Here is a 20,261-nt window from a genome sequence, read left to right as displayed (position 1 = left end):
ATTATGTATAATGTGCAAGTGAGTGCCTTGAGAGCCATGGTTGCTAAAAACAAATTTTCTCAGAAGAGAAAAATGTAAGCAGTTGTTTACCCTGACCACTGTGTGATCCTGAGTATCGACGGGGTGAGTGGGTCCTGCTGCCCCACTGTGTGATCCTGAGTATTGTTGGGGTGAGTGGATCCTGCCGCCCCACTGTGTGTGATCCTGAGTATCGACGGGGTGAGTGGGTCCTGCCGCCTCACTGTGTGTGATCCTGAGTATTGTCAGGGTGAGTGGGTCCTGCTGCCCCACTGTGTGTGATCCTGAGTATCATCGGGGTGAGGGGATCCTGCTATCCCACTGTGTGTGATCCTGAGTATCGACGGGGTGAGTGGGTCTTGCCGCCTCACTGTGTGTGATCCTGAGTATTGTCAGGGTGAGTGGGTCCTGCCGCCTCACTGTGTGTGATCCTGAGTATCGACGGGGTGAGTGGGTCTTGCTGCCACACTGTGTGTGATCCTGAGTATCGACGGGGTGAGTGGGTCCTGCTGCCCCACTGTGTGTGACAAGCCCTTTGTTTCTGGCCTGGAAATGTCCTGGCTCTGTCAGTGCATTGGGCTGGTGCTGGCTCCCTTGTTAGTTTGCATGCGAAGCAAAATCTCACACCTTTCACTCTTGTTGACATACAGATGCTGAAGCTTTGAACAAATTCTTACTAAATCAAACCCAGAAATATGTAAAAGGGATAAGAATACCATGAACACTTAGAGTTTGTTCTCATGATCTGTAGTTTTGCATTGCACACTTGGCTCATCATTCAAAAATCAATTTAATTCACCACATTAACAAAAAATAAAGCAGAAAACCCATTTATTTTATCCTCTCAGTAGACACTGAAAAACATCTGTTGAAATTTAATAGTCCTTATACGAATTTCCTACCACATCAGGAACAGAAGGGAACTTTCTCCATTTGATAAAGGCCACTCCTGAAAAACAAGAGCTGACCCCCCTCCTCGGTGGTGGCAGCCGGGGAGCTCTGCCCACAGTCAGGGGTGTCGGGAGCATGGCCATTCTCCGTGCTTCAGGTTCGCATGGCACGCACTGGGGCCCTCGTCCGTGAAGTGAGTCAGGAGAACTAAAAGGCATAAAGACTTGGAAGCAGGGAGATGCTCGATGTACAGAAGACATAGGGCCTTATTTAGAATATTTTAGGAAATGTACAAACAACCAGAAATGGTGTGAATTTTGCAAGCATGCAAGATGGACTCTTCGCAACAGATGTGTACGGATGCCCAGTGGCCCGTGAGAGGTGCTCACCAGGGAGTCATTGGGTAAGTACAACTTAAACCCACGAGGTTCCCCTTCACAAGACTGGAGAAGGGAGGACAGTAGCAGGTGCTGGTGAAGATATGACAGACTGGATCTCAGACTGATGGAGACTTAAAATGGCACAGCCCCTTTAGCAAACTGTGGAAGTTTCTTTAAAATGTGTACACTTACCATATGGCCCAGCAGGTACGCTGTAGACGTTCACCAAGGAGAGATGAAAATGTGTGTCCTTGTAAAAGAATGCACATTATCTCCAGAGTAAATTGTCATAGCCAAGAACTGGGAACAACATAAATCTCTCTCATCTGGAGAAACATGAGCAAATTCTGATATATTCATACATTGTCCTAGTTCCCATCAGGAAAAACGTACAAAATACTGAAACCAAAACAGACAACGGGGATGAGTTCCAGGAGCCTTGGACTGAGCAGAGAGTGAACACCACGCCGTGGAGTCCATGTGACGATGGAGAATCTATGCGAGTCTCGGGTGACGGAAGAGCACCAAGAACACTCCTCGAGAATGAACAGTGGCTGTCTCTTGAGGGCTGGGATTGACTGGGAGGGGACTTGTGGGAACTTTGAGGCAAGAGGTTTGATTAGGGTAATAGATTTCCATTTATCGAAATGCACCAAGTGTACTTAAGATATGAACATTTCACTGTGTATGCTGTGTACTCCTTCCCTTCCAAAAAAAAAAAATGAAAAAAGAATTACAAATGAATACTGAACTCTACTTGATAGATTTTTCACAGTGGTATTAGAGAGCAGTTCTGAAAGCATTTCTGTATCTCCAGGCTTAAGCAAATAAGCTTAATAAAGTAGTGAATAGATTGAGGGTTACAGGAGCCAGGTTTCTTTCTTGGCAGGAGAGGTAGAAATAAGAAAAGGCCAAAGCCTGGAATGGATCACGTGGGATTCGGTTGCAGCAGGAGGTACCAGTATAAGCTGGTGGCTCCCGACAGATGTAGACAGGGACAGAAGTGCCTGTGGATGGCTGTGGGTGCACATGCGTGTACATGCGTGTTGTGTGTTCTACTTGCCGGCAATGCCCAGCAGCACCCGGTGCCCGGTCTTAGCTTCCAAACACCGTTCTTCACTAGAAGGAGCCCTGGCCTAAGGGCTGGGGAATCCGGTGTCAAATCTGGAACCAGTTGAGCAACAAAACACACCATTATAACTACGAATTATAGCCCACCAAGCCAGACTGCATGAGTACATTTTGACATATGTAAATGAATGATGAAAGATAGAATAATTTTACGTGAATATGGAAGATCTAATGATTTAGAAGGAATGACAGGAAATCAGTGGATGCTAAAACTAGTAGTGAAGAATTGATGGAAAACAGAATATGCACATAGTGTCAGGGTGTCTCCTCCCAAATCTTAATTTCAACGCGAGAAGTAGCATCTTTGCTTTGGAGGCACGTAAGCACCTTCACTGAGTTGCCGATGTTAACATTGTCACACAGGACAGACGACTGCGGTGTCCCTGCTAAAATGCATACTCTTGAGTCTAGTCCGGAAGATACCAAAATAAAGGACAAGCTGTAAAATAACTGACCTGTATCCTTTAACATTTCCAATTTCAAGAAACACAAAAGCTGAGAAACTTGGATTCTGGACGGGTAAAAATCACATGACAAATCAATTCATGATCCTGGATTGGATTGTAAAATAGGAAGAAAAAGTAAGAAAATTATGGAGACAGTTGACACCATTTGAAAGTGAACTTTGTATATGACAGTTAAATTTCCCGATCTTGAGGAAAATGTGAGAGCATATCCTTGTGTTTAGGAAATACATTGAAACATTTAGGTATGGAAGGACATAGTATCTGAAATTTATTTTCATTTGACTTAGAAAATTCATGGGGGAGGGGGGAAAGCAGTGATGTAAGATAGGAGCAGTTGTGCCTAAGTTGAGCCTGGTAAGTTATGTGGCAATTCACTGCGCTGGTCTTGCAGATTTTCTGTGTATTTGAAATTACATCCAAAAAGTTTAAAATGGAGAATATGCAAAACAAAAAGTGACTTGTGGAAGTGAGTGGACTGTCACCTCATTGATCCCTTCAGTTTTTGGCCATGAGCCAAGTCAGTCACATAGTGGTTTTTGACCTGGGAATTAGAAATAGTGGCCAGAAGACCAGGCTTTTTAGTTAGGGAGAGAAGTGTGCGCAAAGGCTGACCAAGACCAAGCAGTGCAATGAGCTGCTTGCGGGCGTGATGCGGCAGGTCTGGGTCCTGTCTCAGGTGGCAGTGCGGGGGGTTTAAGCCGGAAAGCCACGTCTGATTCCCTTTCCGTGGGATCATTCTCGCAGCTTCAGAGAAAACTGCCCCGTCCTGGGGACCCTCTCCCCCAACCCGTCTTCACTCACACTGGCCATTTTTGGTGGTGGTGGTTTTAATTCTGCTAACACCGTTCTCGCTCACAGTGTAGGGCCTTTGAGTGGGTTTTTGCCTGTGTCTCGAAGATTCTCGTCTTGACAGCTGGTATGTTTCATTCCTGTTGTTCTGATTTTGTGTTAAGAGGGTTCTTCCCTGGCTTCACAGTTTGGAGTTGCCGCTGCGTCTGTGTCTGCTTTAATTCTCTACCCCGTCACCTGTCTCATCCCTTAACAAGTGGCCTGCATGAGATGCCATGAGACTGTCTTCCTTATCACCACTGCGTCCCCAGCCCATAGGGACTTACAAAAGAGGCATTTGGTGAATGTGTGGAATTAATGTAATGGGTTAATAGCCACAAAATGTGTTAATGGTTGTGTTAGTCCATTTTCACGCTGCTGATAAAGATATACCCGAAACTGGGAAGAGAAAGATTTAGTTGGCCTTGCAGTTCCGCATGGTGGGGAGGCCTCGGAATCATGGTGGGAGGCGAAAGGCACTTCTTACATGTCAGCAGCAAGAGAAAACGAGGTAGAAGCAAAAGCAGAAACCCCGATAAGCCATCAGATCTCATGAGACTTATTCACTATCACGAGAATAGCACAGGAAAGTCGGGCCCCAGTGATTCAATTACCTCTCCCTAGGTTCCTCCCACAACACATGGGGATTCTGGGACGTAAAATTCAAGTTGAGATTTGGGTGGGGACACAGCCAAACCATATCCATAGCCAACACAGTCCTGGCCCATGGCTGGTGTTGAGCTGAGCTGCGACCGTGGCTGTGTGAGTTGGGGTGCGAGGCATGCACACGCCTCTCAGTGGTACAGTGAAAGGATTTGGAGGCTCAAACGTGTGACCTACGAAGAACCTCCAAAGATCAAGGTCCATTCACCCTAAAAAGAAAAATATCAGCACAGTTTACAGCCAGCGTTTGCTTGTGGATATGGATTCTGCAGTAATAAAATGAATAATTAAAAGTCTGTGAATAATGTTAATGTCTTTACTGGAATTGTAAACACTGATTTTCTTTCCTCGCCCACCCATCTGTTGGTGAGTTTCAGAAGGTGGATGAACCGTGCTGCGGGGACAGAGAGGAGGGTACAGCTTGGCCTCTGGGACCTCAGCTGAGCACTGAGTGACTGAGCTCTCTCCGTTTCAGACGTCCACACGGAAGCTGTCCAGGCAGCTCTGGCCAAACACAAAGAGCGGAAGATGGCGGTGCCTATGCCTTCTAAACGCAGGTCCCTGGTCGTGCAGACCTCCATGGACGCCTACACCCCTCCAGGTAAGGGACACGCTCCCGGACGCTGCCTCCTGAACATGCTGGGTGCCTCAGAATTGACCACTAGCCCAGCAGTCGGGTTTTTGCCTTCAAAATCATGGTGCAGAAATGCAGATTTTGTGAACCAGAAGTCCGAAAACAGTGTATGAGTTAAACATGGAAGGAAAAGTAACATCATTATGTATCTGTATAAATATACATTTTTAACTTTACATCAAGACTCATACATATGATACATACCAGTAAAATCTCACACAATTTTATTCATTTAATTCTTTGTAGGGAAAAGAGAAGAGTTTGTAGCCCTCTGGTTGGAATTGAACTTTTCTTATTAGGCTGGTGCATGTGTGTTCTCAAATCTTCAGACAAGTGTGCTATATTGTTGGATTGTTTTAGAACGAGCGAATTGGACAGTTACGGCAGCTACCCGAATCAGGTCATAAACTTTGCCTGCAAGGTGCCAGATAGTATTTTAGTTCCTGCAGGCCATAAGGTCTCTCACAACCACTCAACTCTGCCCTCAGCCATGGGTGATAGCAAGTGCGTATGGCTGTGTACCAATAAAACTTTATTTACAAGAACAGACCAGATTTGGTGCACAGACCTGCCAACCGCTGATCTAAATTACCGAAGATAATAGCCGGTTTATATTTCTGTTATATAATACTACTTTTATTTAATCTTGAAATTTACATAACTACCCAAATTCTCTATTTTCTCTGCGCAAATAATTATAAACTACATTTCATGATCTTCACACTCAAGTACAGCAGAAAGTTGAGTTATCCAGATACTTGTTAGAGACACAGATTGAACCTACGCTATTTGGTGTTTAGTTTCTGTGATTTTGATTCCAACATTATTCATGCCATTGTTGCAAGCTTGTCTTCTCAAAGGACCTGAATCACCTTACATCCCACGTTGAAGCTACATATCACTTTAAATGACACCGTGTTTTTCCTCCACTACAAGAGAAACTTAAGGTACAATATGAATAGTTGAAAATGTACAACATTTTTGGGAGTATTTTTACTTTTGAAGTTTAGCTTAGTCTTGGCAAGCAGTGAGACAGAAGGACGTGCTTCAGATCAGAGCTGAGGTCAAGCATATGCCCACATTATTCCAAGCAGCTCCTGAGTTTCACCTTTATGTACCTTTACAAATGAAGGTACTGAAATTTATAGGATAGAACTTAAAGAGTGCATCGTTTTGGGTTTTCGTTGCTTTTTGTTTTAAGACAAGGTCTTGCTCTGTCACCAAGGTTGGAATTCATCATGATCACAGCTCTTGGCTCACTGCAGCTGTGACCACCTGGGCTCACGCGGTCCTCCCACTTCAGCCTCAAGCAGCTGGGACCACAGGTGCTTGCCACCACACCCAGCTAAGTTTTAAGTGTTTGTAGAGACAGGGTGTTCCTATGTTGTTGTTGTTTTCCATTTACACATAACGTGTTCTTCATCTAAAGAACGCAGTGCCAGCCAGGCAAGGGAGTGAATGCCATGCTAGCAAGGTTGTTGGCAAGGGAGCCCTTTCTGCCTACGTGCTCCCTTGGGCTCCTCCCTTTCTTTATTTTAATATTAAGCCACAGCACATAATTAAGGGCTCGGCACGGTAGCTCATGCCTGTAACTCCAGCACTTTGGGAGTCCAGGGCAGATGTATGGCTTGAGCCCAAGGGTTCAAGGCCAGCCTGGAAAATACGGCAAAATGTACAGAAATGCCTTTGGTACATTTTGTCTCCACCAAAAGTACAAAAAATTAGCTGGGCCTGGTGGTGTACACCTGTAGTCCCAGCTACTTGAGAGGCTGAGGTGGGAGAATCACTTGAGCCCTGGAGGCAGAGGTTGCTGTCAGCTGAGATGGCACCACTGCACTCCAGCCTGGGCAACAGAGCAAGACCCCCGTCTCAATTAGAAAAAAATAATGATAATAAATAGAGACTCTTTAAAAATTAGGCCAGGCATGGTGGCTCATGCCTCTAACCTGAGCACTTTGGGAAGCCAAGGCTGCTTGAGTCCCAGTGTTTGAGACTAGCCTGGGCAACTTCCAAACCCCATCCCTACAGAAAATACAGAAATCAGCCAGGCATGGTAGTGTGTGCCTGTGGTCCCAGCTGCTCAGGAGGCTGGGGTGGGAGGATCACTTGGGCCCAGGGAGGTTGAGGCTGCAGTGAGCCATGATCGTGCCACTGCACTCCAGCCTGGGCAACAGAGCAAGACCCTATCTCAAAAAATATGCTTAATCCTGTTTAGTTTATGGTTATAATTTGCCAAAAGTTATAATTTGGTAAAAAATTGTATGTGTTCTTTGTGTAACAACATGGACGTTAAAAGGATAACCCACTTGAAATATTTTAAACCACATTTTTGGCACTAACCAGTATTTAAGGCAACAGGCATTTTTCTTGACCACTTTTTATAAGAGAAATGATGACTTTGAAATGGAAGAAGCAGTGCGGTTATTTGCTTATTTCTCGTATTGAATCCAACTGCTGAGAAATGTTACTGGGTCATGTGTGATGAATAACCTCATTGTACAGATGTCTGCAAAATATAAAAGAAAATTATTTGAAATGTTATTTTTGTGAAGTATTTGGATTTGACTAGCATTTTTATATAAACCATAAAGCATCCTTTGTAAATTTTCATCAGGAGTCCTCGTGATATCACATGGGGCAGTTTTGTACAATCATAAATGTGAATATCATAAAAATTTTTTACTCTCAGCCTATTTTGTGCTTAGTGGTAGTTTGCATGTTTATTACCGTACTTACTTGAACAAAGTCTTAGCTACATTTTCTTACCTATTTTTCTTGGTTGTTGGTAACAGTGGTTAGATCTTACTGAGTTTCATTGCCCTTCAGAGAATGTTCTTGAAGTTTATCTTCTATGAAATGACTGGCTGCTGACCTGGATCCTAGTTTCTGGAGAAACTCTCATTAGGATTGTCGCACCGCTAATATTCTATGGGTGAAGCTTTCCTTTAGTTTTCAAATGTAAAGAGATAAGAATAATTGGCCAAAACTACTTCTACCCATGATGAGAGAACAGGGACCCAAATCACACATCTGCCGTAAACAACTGTAAAACTGCACAAAGCGAATGAGATGGCTGTTTTTAGTCTGTGAGCACAGCTGTGCCAGCCAGAACCTGAGGGCCGGAGAATGAATGAGACGCACCCACAGTAAGCTTCCTGCAGACCGTGGCACCGAGAGCTCAGGTGTGGGCGGAGCATATCACCCTACCACGTCCAGGAGGTGGAGCTTGGCGAGAGCTCAGATATGGGTGGACCATAGCACCCTGCCACGTCCGGGAGAGGGAGATTGGAGAGAGCTCAGGTGTGGGCGGAGCATGGCCACCCTACCACGTCCAGGAGGTGGAGATCGGAGAGAGCTCAGGTATGGGCGGAGCATATCACCCTGCCACGTCCGGGAGAGGGAGATTGGAGAGATCTCAGGTGTGGGCGGAGCATGGCCACCCTACCACGTCCAGGAAGCGGAGATCGGAGTGAGTGCAGGATTGGAGCTCTCCACAGATCCACACCAGCAGCGAATCAATCCAAGCCTGCCCATGGTCACAATGACCCAGCAGTGCCTGTGCTACCTGCTAAAACAAGAGCTGGAGAGCTTCAGAGGAAGGTTAGGGATCCTGAGTGTGCTCAACATGTTACCCACAATGTGTAATATTCAGCAAATAATCACTGCATACACAGAAACAGGAGGTAGAATCTGTGATCAAAAAAAAGGCAGTAAAAAGTGCACACACATGCAGGATGGTCTGTCACTCACCACATGCGGCAGCTGAGCACATGAAGTGTGCCCGGACTGAAGTGGATTTGCTGCATGAAAGACATGCCAGTTAATATAAAAAATAGAAAATATTGTATTTGTATTTTTTTTTGAGATGGAGTCTTGCTGTGTCCCCCAGGCTGGAGTGCAGTGGTGCGATCTTGGCTCACTGCAAGCTCCGCCTCCCGGGTTCCCGCCATTCTCCTGCCTCAGCCTCCTAAGTAGCTGGGACTACAGGTGCCCGCCACCATGCCTGGCTAATTTTTTGTATTTTTAGTAGAGATGGGGTTTCACCGTGTTAGCCAGGATGGTCTTGATCTCCTGACCTCGTGATCCACCCGCCTCGGCCTCCCAAAGTGCTGGGATTACAGATGTGAGCCACCACACCCGGCTTATTTGTGTTTCTTATTGAAAGTATAGTATGAGCATTTTGAGTTAAAAATATACTAATAAAATTAATTGTACCTGTTTATATATTTATATGAGGCTACAAGGAAGGTTTAAAGTTCTATAACAGGATTCTCATAATTCTGTTGGAAAGTGCCTGTCTAGATGTTTGATACAGCAGAAGACCAAGTTTTTAAATCTACAATTATAAATATTTAGGGAATCAAATTACAACGTGTCGAAGAATGAAAATATTTTAATTCTTGAGCCAGAGGAAGGGAAGACACTTTTTGCTATAAATGGAGTTGGGGAGGTTCAGGTTCCGTACATGATAATCTTGAGAATTGTCACTCCCTCCTCACAGGTAAAAAGCTGAGCAAACTGAAAAATCAGCAGCTCCTCTTAAACCTGCAAGAGACGTGAGGTCACAGGCAAGCCACTGTCCCCAGATTGGCTGGACAGGTAAAGCGGAGAATCACCATACACTGGAGCACAATGCTCCAAGGAACCCACGCTGGGATTGGAAAGCCTGAACTGGAATTGACAAATTGCTGCGGTGAGGTGTGGCCACGTCTGAGAGTTAAAACCTCCAGGAGGCCTGTGCATATGGGTCTCATGCTTTTGTGAGTTGTATCATCAGAAGCTCAACCAGGTTCTTGAAGTAAACATCAGAGAAAAATCCCCTCATACTTACTACAGGGGAAAGAGAATAGGAATCATTTTTAAAGATGCAGGTGCACTCTTCACTAGGTCTACCTTCCAGAGAAGCTAGTTAATTAGAGACTAACCAGGTGGGATTTTATCAGAGCCTTCTGACCTGGGGGAAAGGAAATAACCAACTCCAATGTCCAGAACTGAAAAGCAAAAAAGAACAGAGTATCCAAGCACTATGGGACTTCCACAGAGGCATAAAATATGCATAACGGTAATACAAGGGGGAAGAAAGAGGAATAGAAGAAATATTTGTAACAGTAATAGCTGAATTTTCTCAGATTAATACCAGACACCAAACCATAGATCCAGGAAGCTCAAGAAACACCAAGAAGGATAAATGTGAAAACAACAATGACAAAAACAAAACAAAAATAAACTATACTTGGGCATATAATCTTCAAACTAATAAGAATTATATTCAACTTCCCCTCAAAAACCATGAAAGCAAGAAGTGGAGTGAAATATTTAAATTATTGAGAGGAAAAAAATTCCATTAACCTAGAAGTCTATACTCTGTGAAATTATCTTTCAAAAGTGAAGAAAAAGTAAAGACCTTCTCCGACAAAAATTGCAAAATTTGTTGCCAGTAGACCTGCCTTGCAAAAAATGGTCAAAGTTCTTTAGAGAAAATAGTAGAGGTCAGTAACTCAGCTGTGCATAAAGAAAGGAAGGGCACAGTCTGTTTACAGGGCTCACACCTGTCATCCTAACACTCTGGGAGGCCAAGATGGGAGAACTGCTGGAGGCCATTAGTTGAGACCAGCTTGGGCAACGTAGTGAGACTCTGTCTCATTAAAAAAAAAAAAAGCCAAACCTGGTGGTTGACACCTATAGTGCCAACTACTTTGAGAGGCTGAGATGGGTCACTTGAGTCCAGGAATCCCGTTCAAGGCTGCAGTGAGCTATAATGATGCTGCTCCACTCCAGCCTGGGCAACAGAGCAAGACCTTGTCTGTTTAAAAAATAGAAAAACAGAAGGCATCAAAGAAGAAACAGTGAAGGTAGAAGAAAAACTTTTATTTTTATTAATAGACCTAACATAACAGTTCATTCATAATAGCAACAGTATATTTGATTATATGCTTATGTATATGTCATATACACACACTTAAATATAAGTGAAATGAATGACAGCAGTGATACACAAGGGATGGGAGAAAGCAATTAGGAATTAGGATTTTGTTGTTACAGTGTGCTTGCAATATCAAGAAACCAGTGTAGTGTCATTGGAAAGTGGACTTGGGTTACTTGTAAATTTATATTGCAAATTCCAAGGCAGCCACTTAAAAAAAAAAAAAAAAAGTAACCGATATGCTAAGAAAGGAAAGCAAATAAATCACCACAAGGGAAAAAAGTGAAAGACAAAAACAAAGAACAAGGGCAACAAATAGAAAATAGTAACAATATGGTAGATGTTAATTCAACTGTGTATCATTACTTTCAATGTCAGTCCAAATGTATCCAACTATATATTGTCTATAAGAAATCCACTTTAGATATAAAGACATATATATGGATCAATCAACAGTAAAGGGATGGAAAAAGATAGAAATGTTAACACTAATTTTTTTTTGTGCGTAATGGCCTGATCTCATCTCACTGCAACCTCCACCTCCACCTCCCAGGTTCAAGCGATTCTCCCGCCTCAGCCTCCCGAGTAGCTGGGATTACAGGCATATGTCATCATGCCCAGGTAATTTATTTATTTTTTTCTATTTTTGTACAGATGGGGTTTCACCATGTTGGCCAGGCCGGTCTTGAACTCCTGACCTCAGGTGATCATCCTGCCTCGGCCTCCTAAAGTGCTGGGATTACAGGCATGAGCCACTGTACCTGGCCAACACTAATTTTGAAAAATGGAAGTGGTGGTACTAATTTCAGACAGAGTGGGCTTTTTACATCAAGGAAAGTTACCAGAGATGACTATTACATAATAAAGTGGTTAATTCTCCAAGAAGATGTAACAATCCTTAAATGTATTTTTGCTAACAAAGCATCAGAATGCCAAAGCAAAAACTGATAAACTTCAAGGAGAAATAATTAACCCACTATTATAGTTGGAGATTTTCACACCCGTTTATCAGAAATGGACCAATTCAGTAGCCAGAAAATCAGTAAGGACAAAATTGAAATCAACATCCTCAGTCAACTGTATATAACTGACGTTTATAGATTATTTCCTTCAACAACAGTAGAATACAGAACATTCACCAAAATATACCATGTTGGGTCCATAAAACACACCTTAACAAATTTAAAAGAATAGGAGTCAAACAAGTATGTTCTCAACCACAGTAAAGTAGAAATCAATAATAGATGACTGGAAAATATATTAGGATATTAAAAAATACACTTATAAATAATACATTGTTCAAGGAAGAAATCTGAAGATTTCTTTGAAATTTTGAAGTAAATAAAAATGAAAACTTGTTAAAATTTGTGAGATGCAATGAGAGTAATGTTTATAGGGAAATTTATAGATTTAAATGCATATGTTAAAAAAAATCTAAGCTTCCACCTTCGAAAACTAGAAAAAGAACATCAAATTAAATTCTAAGCAAGAGACAAATAGCAGAAATCAATACATTGAAAACAAAATCAGTAGAGGAAATCAATGAAACCAAAAGCTGGTTCTTTGAGAGAAAATCTATAAGCCTCTAACAAGAAAAAATACAGCAGATAAATTACCAATATCAGAAATGAAATAAGGGGCATAACTACAGATCCCATGGACATTAAAAGGACAATAAATATTATGAACAACTCTATGGCCACAAATTTGATAACGTGGATGAAATGAACCAATTTCTTTAAAGATGGAATCTGCCAAAATTTGAACACAAAGAAACGATCTGTATAGGCCTATATCTGTTAAATTGAATCAGTAGTTAACCTTTCAAAACAGGAAGTGCCAGACCCAGATGGGTTCACTGGTGAATTCTACCAAATATCTAAGAAGAAATAATACCAATTATCTACAATCTCTTTCAGAACGTAGAAGCTGAGGAATACTTCTTAACTCATTCTATAGAGCCAGCATAATTTTAATATCAAATACCATTTTAATAACAAAATATTACAAGAAAACTACAGAACATCTCTCATGAACATAGATGCAATAGTCTTCAATAAAATATTAGCAAATTAAATCTAAATGTAAAAAAAAATTGTGAACCAAAACCACATGGACTTTCACATATCCAAAGCTGGTTTAACATTAAAAAACCAATTAACATAATTCATCACATTAACAGGCTAAGAAAAAGAAAAAAGCATTTGACAAAATCTAACACTCATAATAAAAGCTCCCAGCACACTAGGAACAGAGGTGACCTTCCTCAACCTGATAAAGAATATGGACAAAAAAAACCTGTTAACATCATACCCAATTGTGAGAAACTAGAATCTTTCCCACTAAGATCCAGAAAGGGGATCAGGAAAAACAAGGATGTCTGCTCTTACCACCACTTTACAACATTGTACTAGAAGTCCTAGCTAATGCAATTATGACAAGAAAAATATATGTTCATTGGGAAGATAAACTTAGTTCATAAATGGCATGTTTGCCTATGTAGAAGATCCAAAAGAATTGAGTTTAATATACAAAAGTTCACTGAATGTCCTGTTTACCAGCAAAGAACAAGTAGAATTTGAAATTAAAAACTGGCTCATGTTCGTAATTCCAGCACTTTGGGGAGGCCAAGGCAGGTGGATCACTTGAGGTCACGAGTTTGAGACTAGCCTGGCCAACATGGCAAAACCCCATCTCTACTAAAAATAACAGTAAAAACCATTTCCAGTAGCACTTCCCAAAATGAAATTCTTAGGCATAAAATCTAACAAAATATGTTCAAGACTTTATGAGGAAAACTATAAAACTCATTCACAGGAAAACTACATGGACAGGTAGTTCATGTTCATGGATAGGTACACTGAATATTGTCAAGATGTTTTCCTTACAATGCAATCCCAACCAAAAATCCCAACAAGTTTTTTTTTGTTTTTGTTTTTTGTTTTTAATATCATCAAACTGATTCAAAAGTTTATTTGGAGAGACAAAGGCCCAGAACAGCCACTTCAGTATTAGAAGAACAAAGTTGAAGACTGGCAATATCCAACTTCAAGACTTAGTATAAATCGACAGTAATCAAGACTGTGGTATTGGTGAAAGAACAAACAAAAGGATCAGTGGGACAGAATAGAGAGCCCAGTAACAATATAGTCAACTAAACTTTGACAGAGGAACAAAGGCAATATAGTGGAGCAAATACAGTATTTTTAACAAATGGTACTGGAACAACTGGACATCCACATGCAAAGAAAAACATAAACCTACACACAGACCTTACATCTTTCAAAAAAATTAAAACAGATCACACAACCGCTGTCCTCATTAGTATAGTGGTGAAGTATTCCTGCCTGCCAAAATAGATGACAGATCTAAACGTAAAGTGCAAAACTGTAGAATTCATAGAAGATAAGGTAAAATCTAAGTGACTTGGGTTTGGTAATAACTTTTTAGATATGACACCAAAGGTGCAATGTGTGAAATAATTGATAAGCTGGACTCTAATAAAATTAACATTTTCTGCTATGTCAGAGACTCTTAAAGTAATTAAAATACCAGCCACACACAGGGAGAGGATGTTTGCAAAAGACATAAATGATAACTTTTATTTGAAATATGCAAGGATTGGGAGGCCGAGACGGGTGGATCACGAGGTCAGGAGATTGAGACCATCCTGGCTAATACAGTGAAACCCCATCTCTACTAAAAATACAAAAAAAAAAAAAAAAAAAACTAGCCGGGCGAGGTGACGGGCACCTGTAGTCCCAGCTACTCTGGAGGCTGAGGCAGGAGAATGGCGTAAACCCGGGAAGCGGAGCTTGCAGTTAGCTGAGATCTGGCCACTGCACTCTAGCCTGGGCCACAGAGCGAGACTCCGTCTCAAAAAAAAAAAAATACAAGGAGCTCTTAAAAGTCAACAATAACAACAACCTGATTAAAATATAGGGGCCAGCCAAGTGTGATGGCATGTGTCTGCAGGCTCAGCTACTCGGCAAGCTGAGGCGGGAGTATCACTTGAGTTCAGGAGCTCTGATTGTTGAGTTATGCCTCTCAGGTGTCCACACTGAGTTCAGTGTCAACCCAGTGACCTCCTGGGAGGGGTACCAGCTTAAGTTAGAAATGGAGCAGGTCAGAATTCCTAGGCTGATCTGTAGTGGGATTGCGCCTGTGAATTGCACTCCCGACTAGGCAACATTGTGAGACGCTGTCTTTAAAAAATGATTAAGTAAAACATGGGTCAAAGACTAAACAGATGCCTCATCTAAGAAGATATAAAGATGGCAAATCGACTTATAAAATGATGCTTTACATCATGTGTCCTAGAGAAATGCAGATTAAAGCAACAGTAAGATATCACTACACCAGAATCCAAAACACTATCAACACCAAAGCCTGTGAAGATGTGGAGCTGTGGGAATTCTCTCTCATTCATTGCGGGTTTTAATGCAAAATAGAACAGCCTTTAGGAAGACAGATTGGTGGTTTCTTACAAAACTAAATATACTCTTACCATATGATAAAGCAATTACACTCCTTGGCATTTGCTCAAAAGAGTTGAAAACTTATGTCTACACACAAAGCCTGCACGTAGATATTTAGAGCAGCCTTATTCATAATTGCCAAAACTTGGAAGCAACCAAAATGCCCGTCAGTAGGTGAATGTATAAGTGAGCTGTGGTACATCCAGACAATGGGATATTATTGGAGGCTGAAAATAAATGAGCTATCCATAAAAAGACACGGAGGAAGCTTGAAGGGCATATTGCTAAGTGAAAGAAGGAATCTGAAAAGGTGGTTGTATGATTCCAGCTTTATGACATCCTGGAAAAGGCAAGACTATGGAGACTGTAAGACGATCAGTGGTTGCCAGGGGCCAGGGGGAGGCAGGGATGAATAGGCAGAGCAGGAGAATTTTTAGTATCATGTGATCTCTGTGCGATACTGTAATGGTGGATACATGTTATGCATTTGTCCAGACCCATATATTGTACAACACCAAGAATGAACCCTGATGTGAATGATGGAGTTGAGTGGTAATGATGTTTCGCTGTAGAAGTATCAGTTGTGACAAATGTACCAGTCTGGTAGGCAATATCGATGACAGGAGATGCTGTGCATATGTAGGGTATACATGAGACATCACTATAAAGCTGGAAATATGACACTGAGATGAAATTTCGCTGATGGGCTTAACAAGTTGGAGTAGGAAGATGAAGTCTGTGGGCTCGAAGAGAGATGAAAAGGAATTAACCAAAGTGAATCCCAGAGAAACCAAAATTAAAAGCCAACAGAACGTGAAGCTCCTGTGATATGTTAATATACTTGTAATACAAGAAGGAAAAGAGAAGAGCAGGAGCTTTTGAAAAAATGAGTCAAAATTTTCTCAGATTGCTGTCAAACACCTGTGTCCGGCCCCGAGAAGTTCAGTGAACTCCAAGCAGAACAAGTATAACATGAATCACATCCACGTTCATGATAGCCAAAGTACTGAAATCCCAAGATGAAGAGGAGATCCCGAAAGGACTCAGAAGAAAAAGACACGTGACACACCAGAGAAGCATTTGAACAACGCGTGACTTCTGTGAAGATACAGTGGAGACCAGAAGACCATGGAAAGACATTTTTTAAAGCACTAAAAGCAGGAGAAAGGCCTGTCAACTTATATCCAGGGAAAATCTCCTTTAATAAACGGGTGAACAACACATTCCCAAACACGAAAGCTGAGAGAATGTGTTATCAGCAGAACTACACTATAAATGTGCTAAAGAATGTACTTGGCTGATTGCAAAGGATATCAGATGAAAGGTTAGCTCTATGAGAAAGAACCCTAGAAATCATAACAGTGCTCTCTAAATTTTCTAGAATGTAAAATCATAGAATATTTTACTCTATGATTTTATGATTTTTGGTTTTTTAATCTTATAATTTTATGATCTAAAATCATAAAATGTACATGCTTCTGTATACCTCCTTTACCTGTTTTGAAGTCCTTGCTGTACCATGCACCAGTAGTTTATTTCTTCTTCTTTATTTATATTCTATTTGATGGCTATGACACATTCTGTTTATTCATTTACCAGTTGGTTATTCATTGTTTCCAGTATTCAGCTGCTGTCAACATTTATGGTACATATCTTTGTGTATACATATAATTTCCTTTATCTTAAGTGGATGCCAAGTAGCATGATTGACTCTTATTGTAAGTTTAGGTTTAGCTTTTTAAAAACTGCCAACTTGTTTGGAAAATAGCTGCAGCATTTCACACTTCCACCAGCAGCATATGCGCATCCCAGTTTCTCCACATCACCAGCAATCGTTATTGTTGATATTTTTATTTTTGCTATTCTAATTGATGTGAAATGGTATATCATTGTGTGTTTACTTTGCAACAATGAATGATGCTAAGCATCTTTTAATGTGCTAATTCCTATTCATAGCCATTTGTATATATTGGTAAAATGTTCAGATGTTTTGCTTATGTTTTAAATGGGTTGGTTGTCGTCTTATGGGTTATAGGTGCCTTATACAATCTGAATATAAGACTTTTACAGATGTAAAGTTTCTCAGTGAAAGAACAAACTATTATGTAGCAGACAGAATAATGCCCTTCCCCCAAGATACCCAGGTCCTATTCCCCAGAACTTATGAACCTGTTGCCTTAAGTGGAAAAAGGGATTTTGCAGCTGATTAATTTGATTAATTTACGATCTTGAGATGGGACCATTATCCTGGGTTAAGTGTGTAGACCCGCTGTAATCAAGAAGGTCCTTACAAGAGAAAAGAACTGGAGACTGGAGTGATGCAATTTAAAGATGAAGAGGGGCCATGAGTCAGGGACACAGGTGGCCTCTAGAAGTTGGGAAAGGCAAAGAAGTGGATTCTCCTTTGAAGCCTCCAGAAGGAACGTAGCTCTGCTGACACTTAGATTTTACACTTCTGACTTCTCCATCAGTAGGATAATAGATTCATGTCTTATTATAAGCCACTAAGATCAAGGTAATTTGTTACATTAGCTGTAGAGAGATAATCATCTTTTAAAACTTAATAGTTTTCTATTTTAATGAAGTCCATTTTACTAATTTTTATGGATTGTGTTTTTGGAAGTTTTAGAAGTCTCATGGCCTTACTGTTCTTTCATTTAGGTCTGTGATCCATTTGGAGTTAATTTTTGTGTGTGCAGTAGGGATCTAAGTGGGATTTTTGTTGTTTTGGTTTGGTTTGGGGGATTTTTGCCCCCACACTTTTTCTTTTTGGTGTGTGGGTACCCAGTTGCCACAGCAACATTTGTTGAAAAAACGAACTACCTCTTACTGAATTGTCTTGAGACCTTTGTCAAAAATAAATTAACCATAAATATAAGGTTTTATTTCTGGGTTTAATTCTGTTCCTTTGATGTATACGTCTATTTTTGTGCTAATACCACTGCCTTAATTACTGTGACTTTATGTAAAGTTTTGAAATCAGATAGTGAAGTTCTCCAACTTTGTTTTCCTTTTTCAAAATTATTTTGGCTATTGTAGGTCCTTTGTATTTCCAGATAAAATTGAGAGTAAGCTTTCCATTTCACACACAGCCTTCTGGGATTTTATTAGGCAGTGCCTTGAATTAATGGAACGGTTTGGGAAGAATTGCTCTCTTGATAATACTGAGTTTTCCAATTCTCGATGGTGAATCTATCTCCATTTGTTTAGTTTCCATTTATTTGGATCTTTAATTTCTCTTAGTAATATTTTATAGTTGTCATTGTACACATTTTGTACCTTTTTGTTAGAAGTTCAGCTGAGTGTTTTATGCTTTTGATGCTATTGTGAATGGAACTATTTTCTTAATTTTGTTTTCAGGTTGTTTATTGCTACTATATGTATATCTTTGTCTTATGTCCTGTGACCTCATCAAACTTTTTTTTTAGTAATGCAAAACATTTTTTATATACTTCTTGCCATTTTCTACATCCCAAGGTGATGTCATCTATGAATTAAGACACTTTTATTCCTTCCTTTCTAATCTGGATGTCTTCATTACTAAACTTGTTAATTTATTTCACCAGCTAGAACCTGCCAGATAATCTTGAATAATAGTGGCAAGAGGGGACATCTTTGTCTTGTTCTCCATCTTAGGGAAAACGCATTCTATTGTTTACCATTAAATGCAATGTTAGCTGTGGCTTTTCGCAAATGTACTTTACCAGGTTGAGGAAACTGCCTTCTATTCCTGTTTTGCTGAGTTTTGTTATCTTGAATTTGCCAGTACTTTTCTATGTCTCCTAAGGTTAACATGCGGTTCTACTCCGTAATTCTATATGGTGTACGACATTAATGCACTTTTGAATGTTAAATCAACCTGACTTCCTGTCCCCATGGTGTATAATTCTAGTCACCACTGGTCATGCTGTATCATCCATTTCATATGCTGCTTGCTTGGTTTGCTGCTTTTCTGTCGAGTGTCTATATCACATTATTCTGCAGGTTTCTTGGAAAAGGTAGGTGGGAGTGAGGAATGAAAGATTGGAAAGGGTTGTGAGAAGACGTTCTGGGGAGATGGTTGTGCTGCATATGGACACCTGGTTGTGTACCTTTCTCAAAAGTCTCAAGGCTGTGTCAGTTTTACTTTTATTTTTATATAAATTGTGTAAGTTTTCTTAAAAGGCAGGGTGGGCCAGGCACAGTGGCTCACGCCTATAATCCCAGCACTTTGGGAGGCCGAGGCAGGTGGATCACGAGGTCAGGAGATTGAGACCAGCCTGGACAACATGGTGAAACCCCATTTCTGCTAAAAATACAAAAATGAGCCAGGCATGGTGGCACATGCCTGTAATCTCAGCTACTTGGGAGGCTGAGGCAGGAGAATCGCTTGAGCCCGGGAGAGGTTACCGTGAGCTGAGATCGTGCCACTGCACTCCACCCTGGGCAACAGAGCAAGACTGTCTCGAAAAGAAAAAAAAAAAAAAAAAGGTGATAGAGAATTTTCAGACTCCTAATATTGTTGCTTTTCTAACAAGTAAACTTTTAAAAAAAATTCCCAGACAGCATAAGTCATGTGACAGTGGTAATAAGTGTCAATATCGTTTGCTATTATTGTCTTTTAAAAAGCAAACCCGTGTCTTAAGATTATTTGCTGTGACTCCTCCTCTCACCCAATGCTCTGGAGCTGCTCACCTGAGCCGGCGTCTCCCATTACTCACCTGTAGGTAGGATTCTGAGTGTCATTCTTACATTGAAGTTTAACAAATACACCAGCAATTTATTCCCAAAAACCTTGGTACTGCATGAAAAAGTATTAAATGAAAAATGTTCTCGTGAATTATAGTGAAAAAATAGATGTATTTTATC

At 40.9% G+C, this 20,261-nt stretch overlaps 1 protein-coding gene across 5 annotated transcripts in view; it reads left to right on the top strand.

Moving 5' to 3' along the window:
• The window catches only part of DIP2C (disco interacting protein 2 homolog C), a 375,852-nt gene that overhangs the window by 216,592 nt on the left and 138,999 nt on the right, over positions 1-20,261 (top strand). For all 5 annotated transcript variants that reach the window (XM_005564485.5, XM_065520211.2, XM_065520210.2 and 2 more), the window contains one exon: positions 4,854-4,979. In XM_005564485.5, the coding sequence (XP_005564542.3) occupies positions 4,854-4,979 (126 nt within the window). The remainder of the gene's footprint in view (positions 1-4,853; positions 4,980-20,261) is intronic.

Source organism: Macaca fascicularis, chromosome 9 (assembly GCF_037993035.2).
Source record: "Macaca fascicularis isolate 582-1 chromosome 9, T2T-MFA8v1.1".
Taxonomy (NCBI): domain Eukaryota; kingdom Metazoa; phylum Chordata; class Mammalia; order Primates; family Cercopithecidae; genus Macaca; species Macaca fascicularis.
The sequence above is the reverse complement of the archived record's forward strand: the minus strand, read 5'-3'. Positions and strand labels throughout refer to the sequence as shown.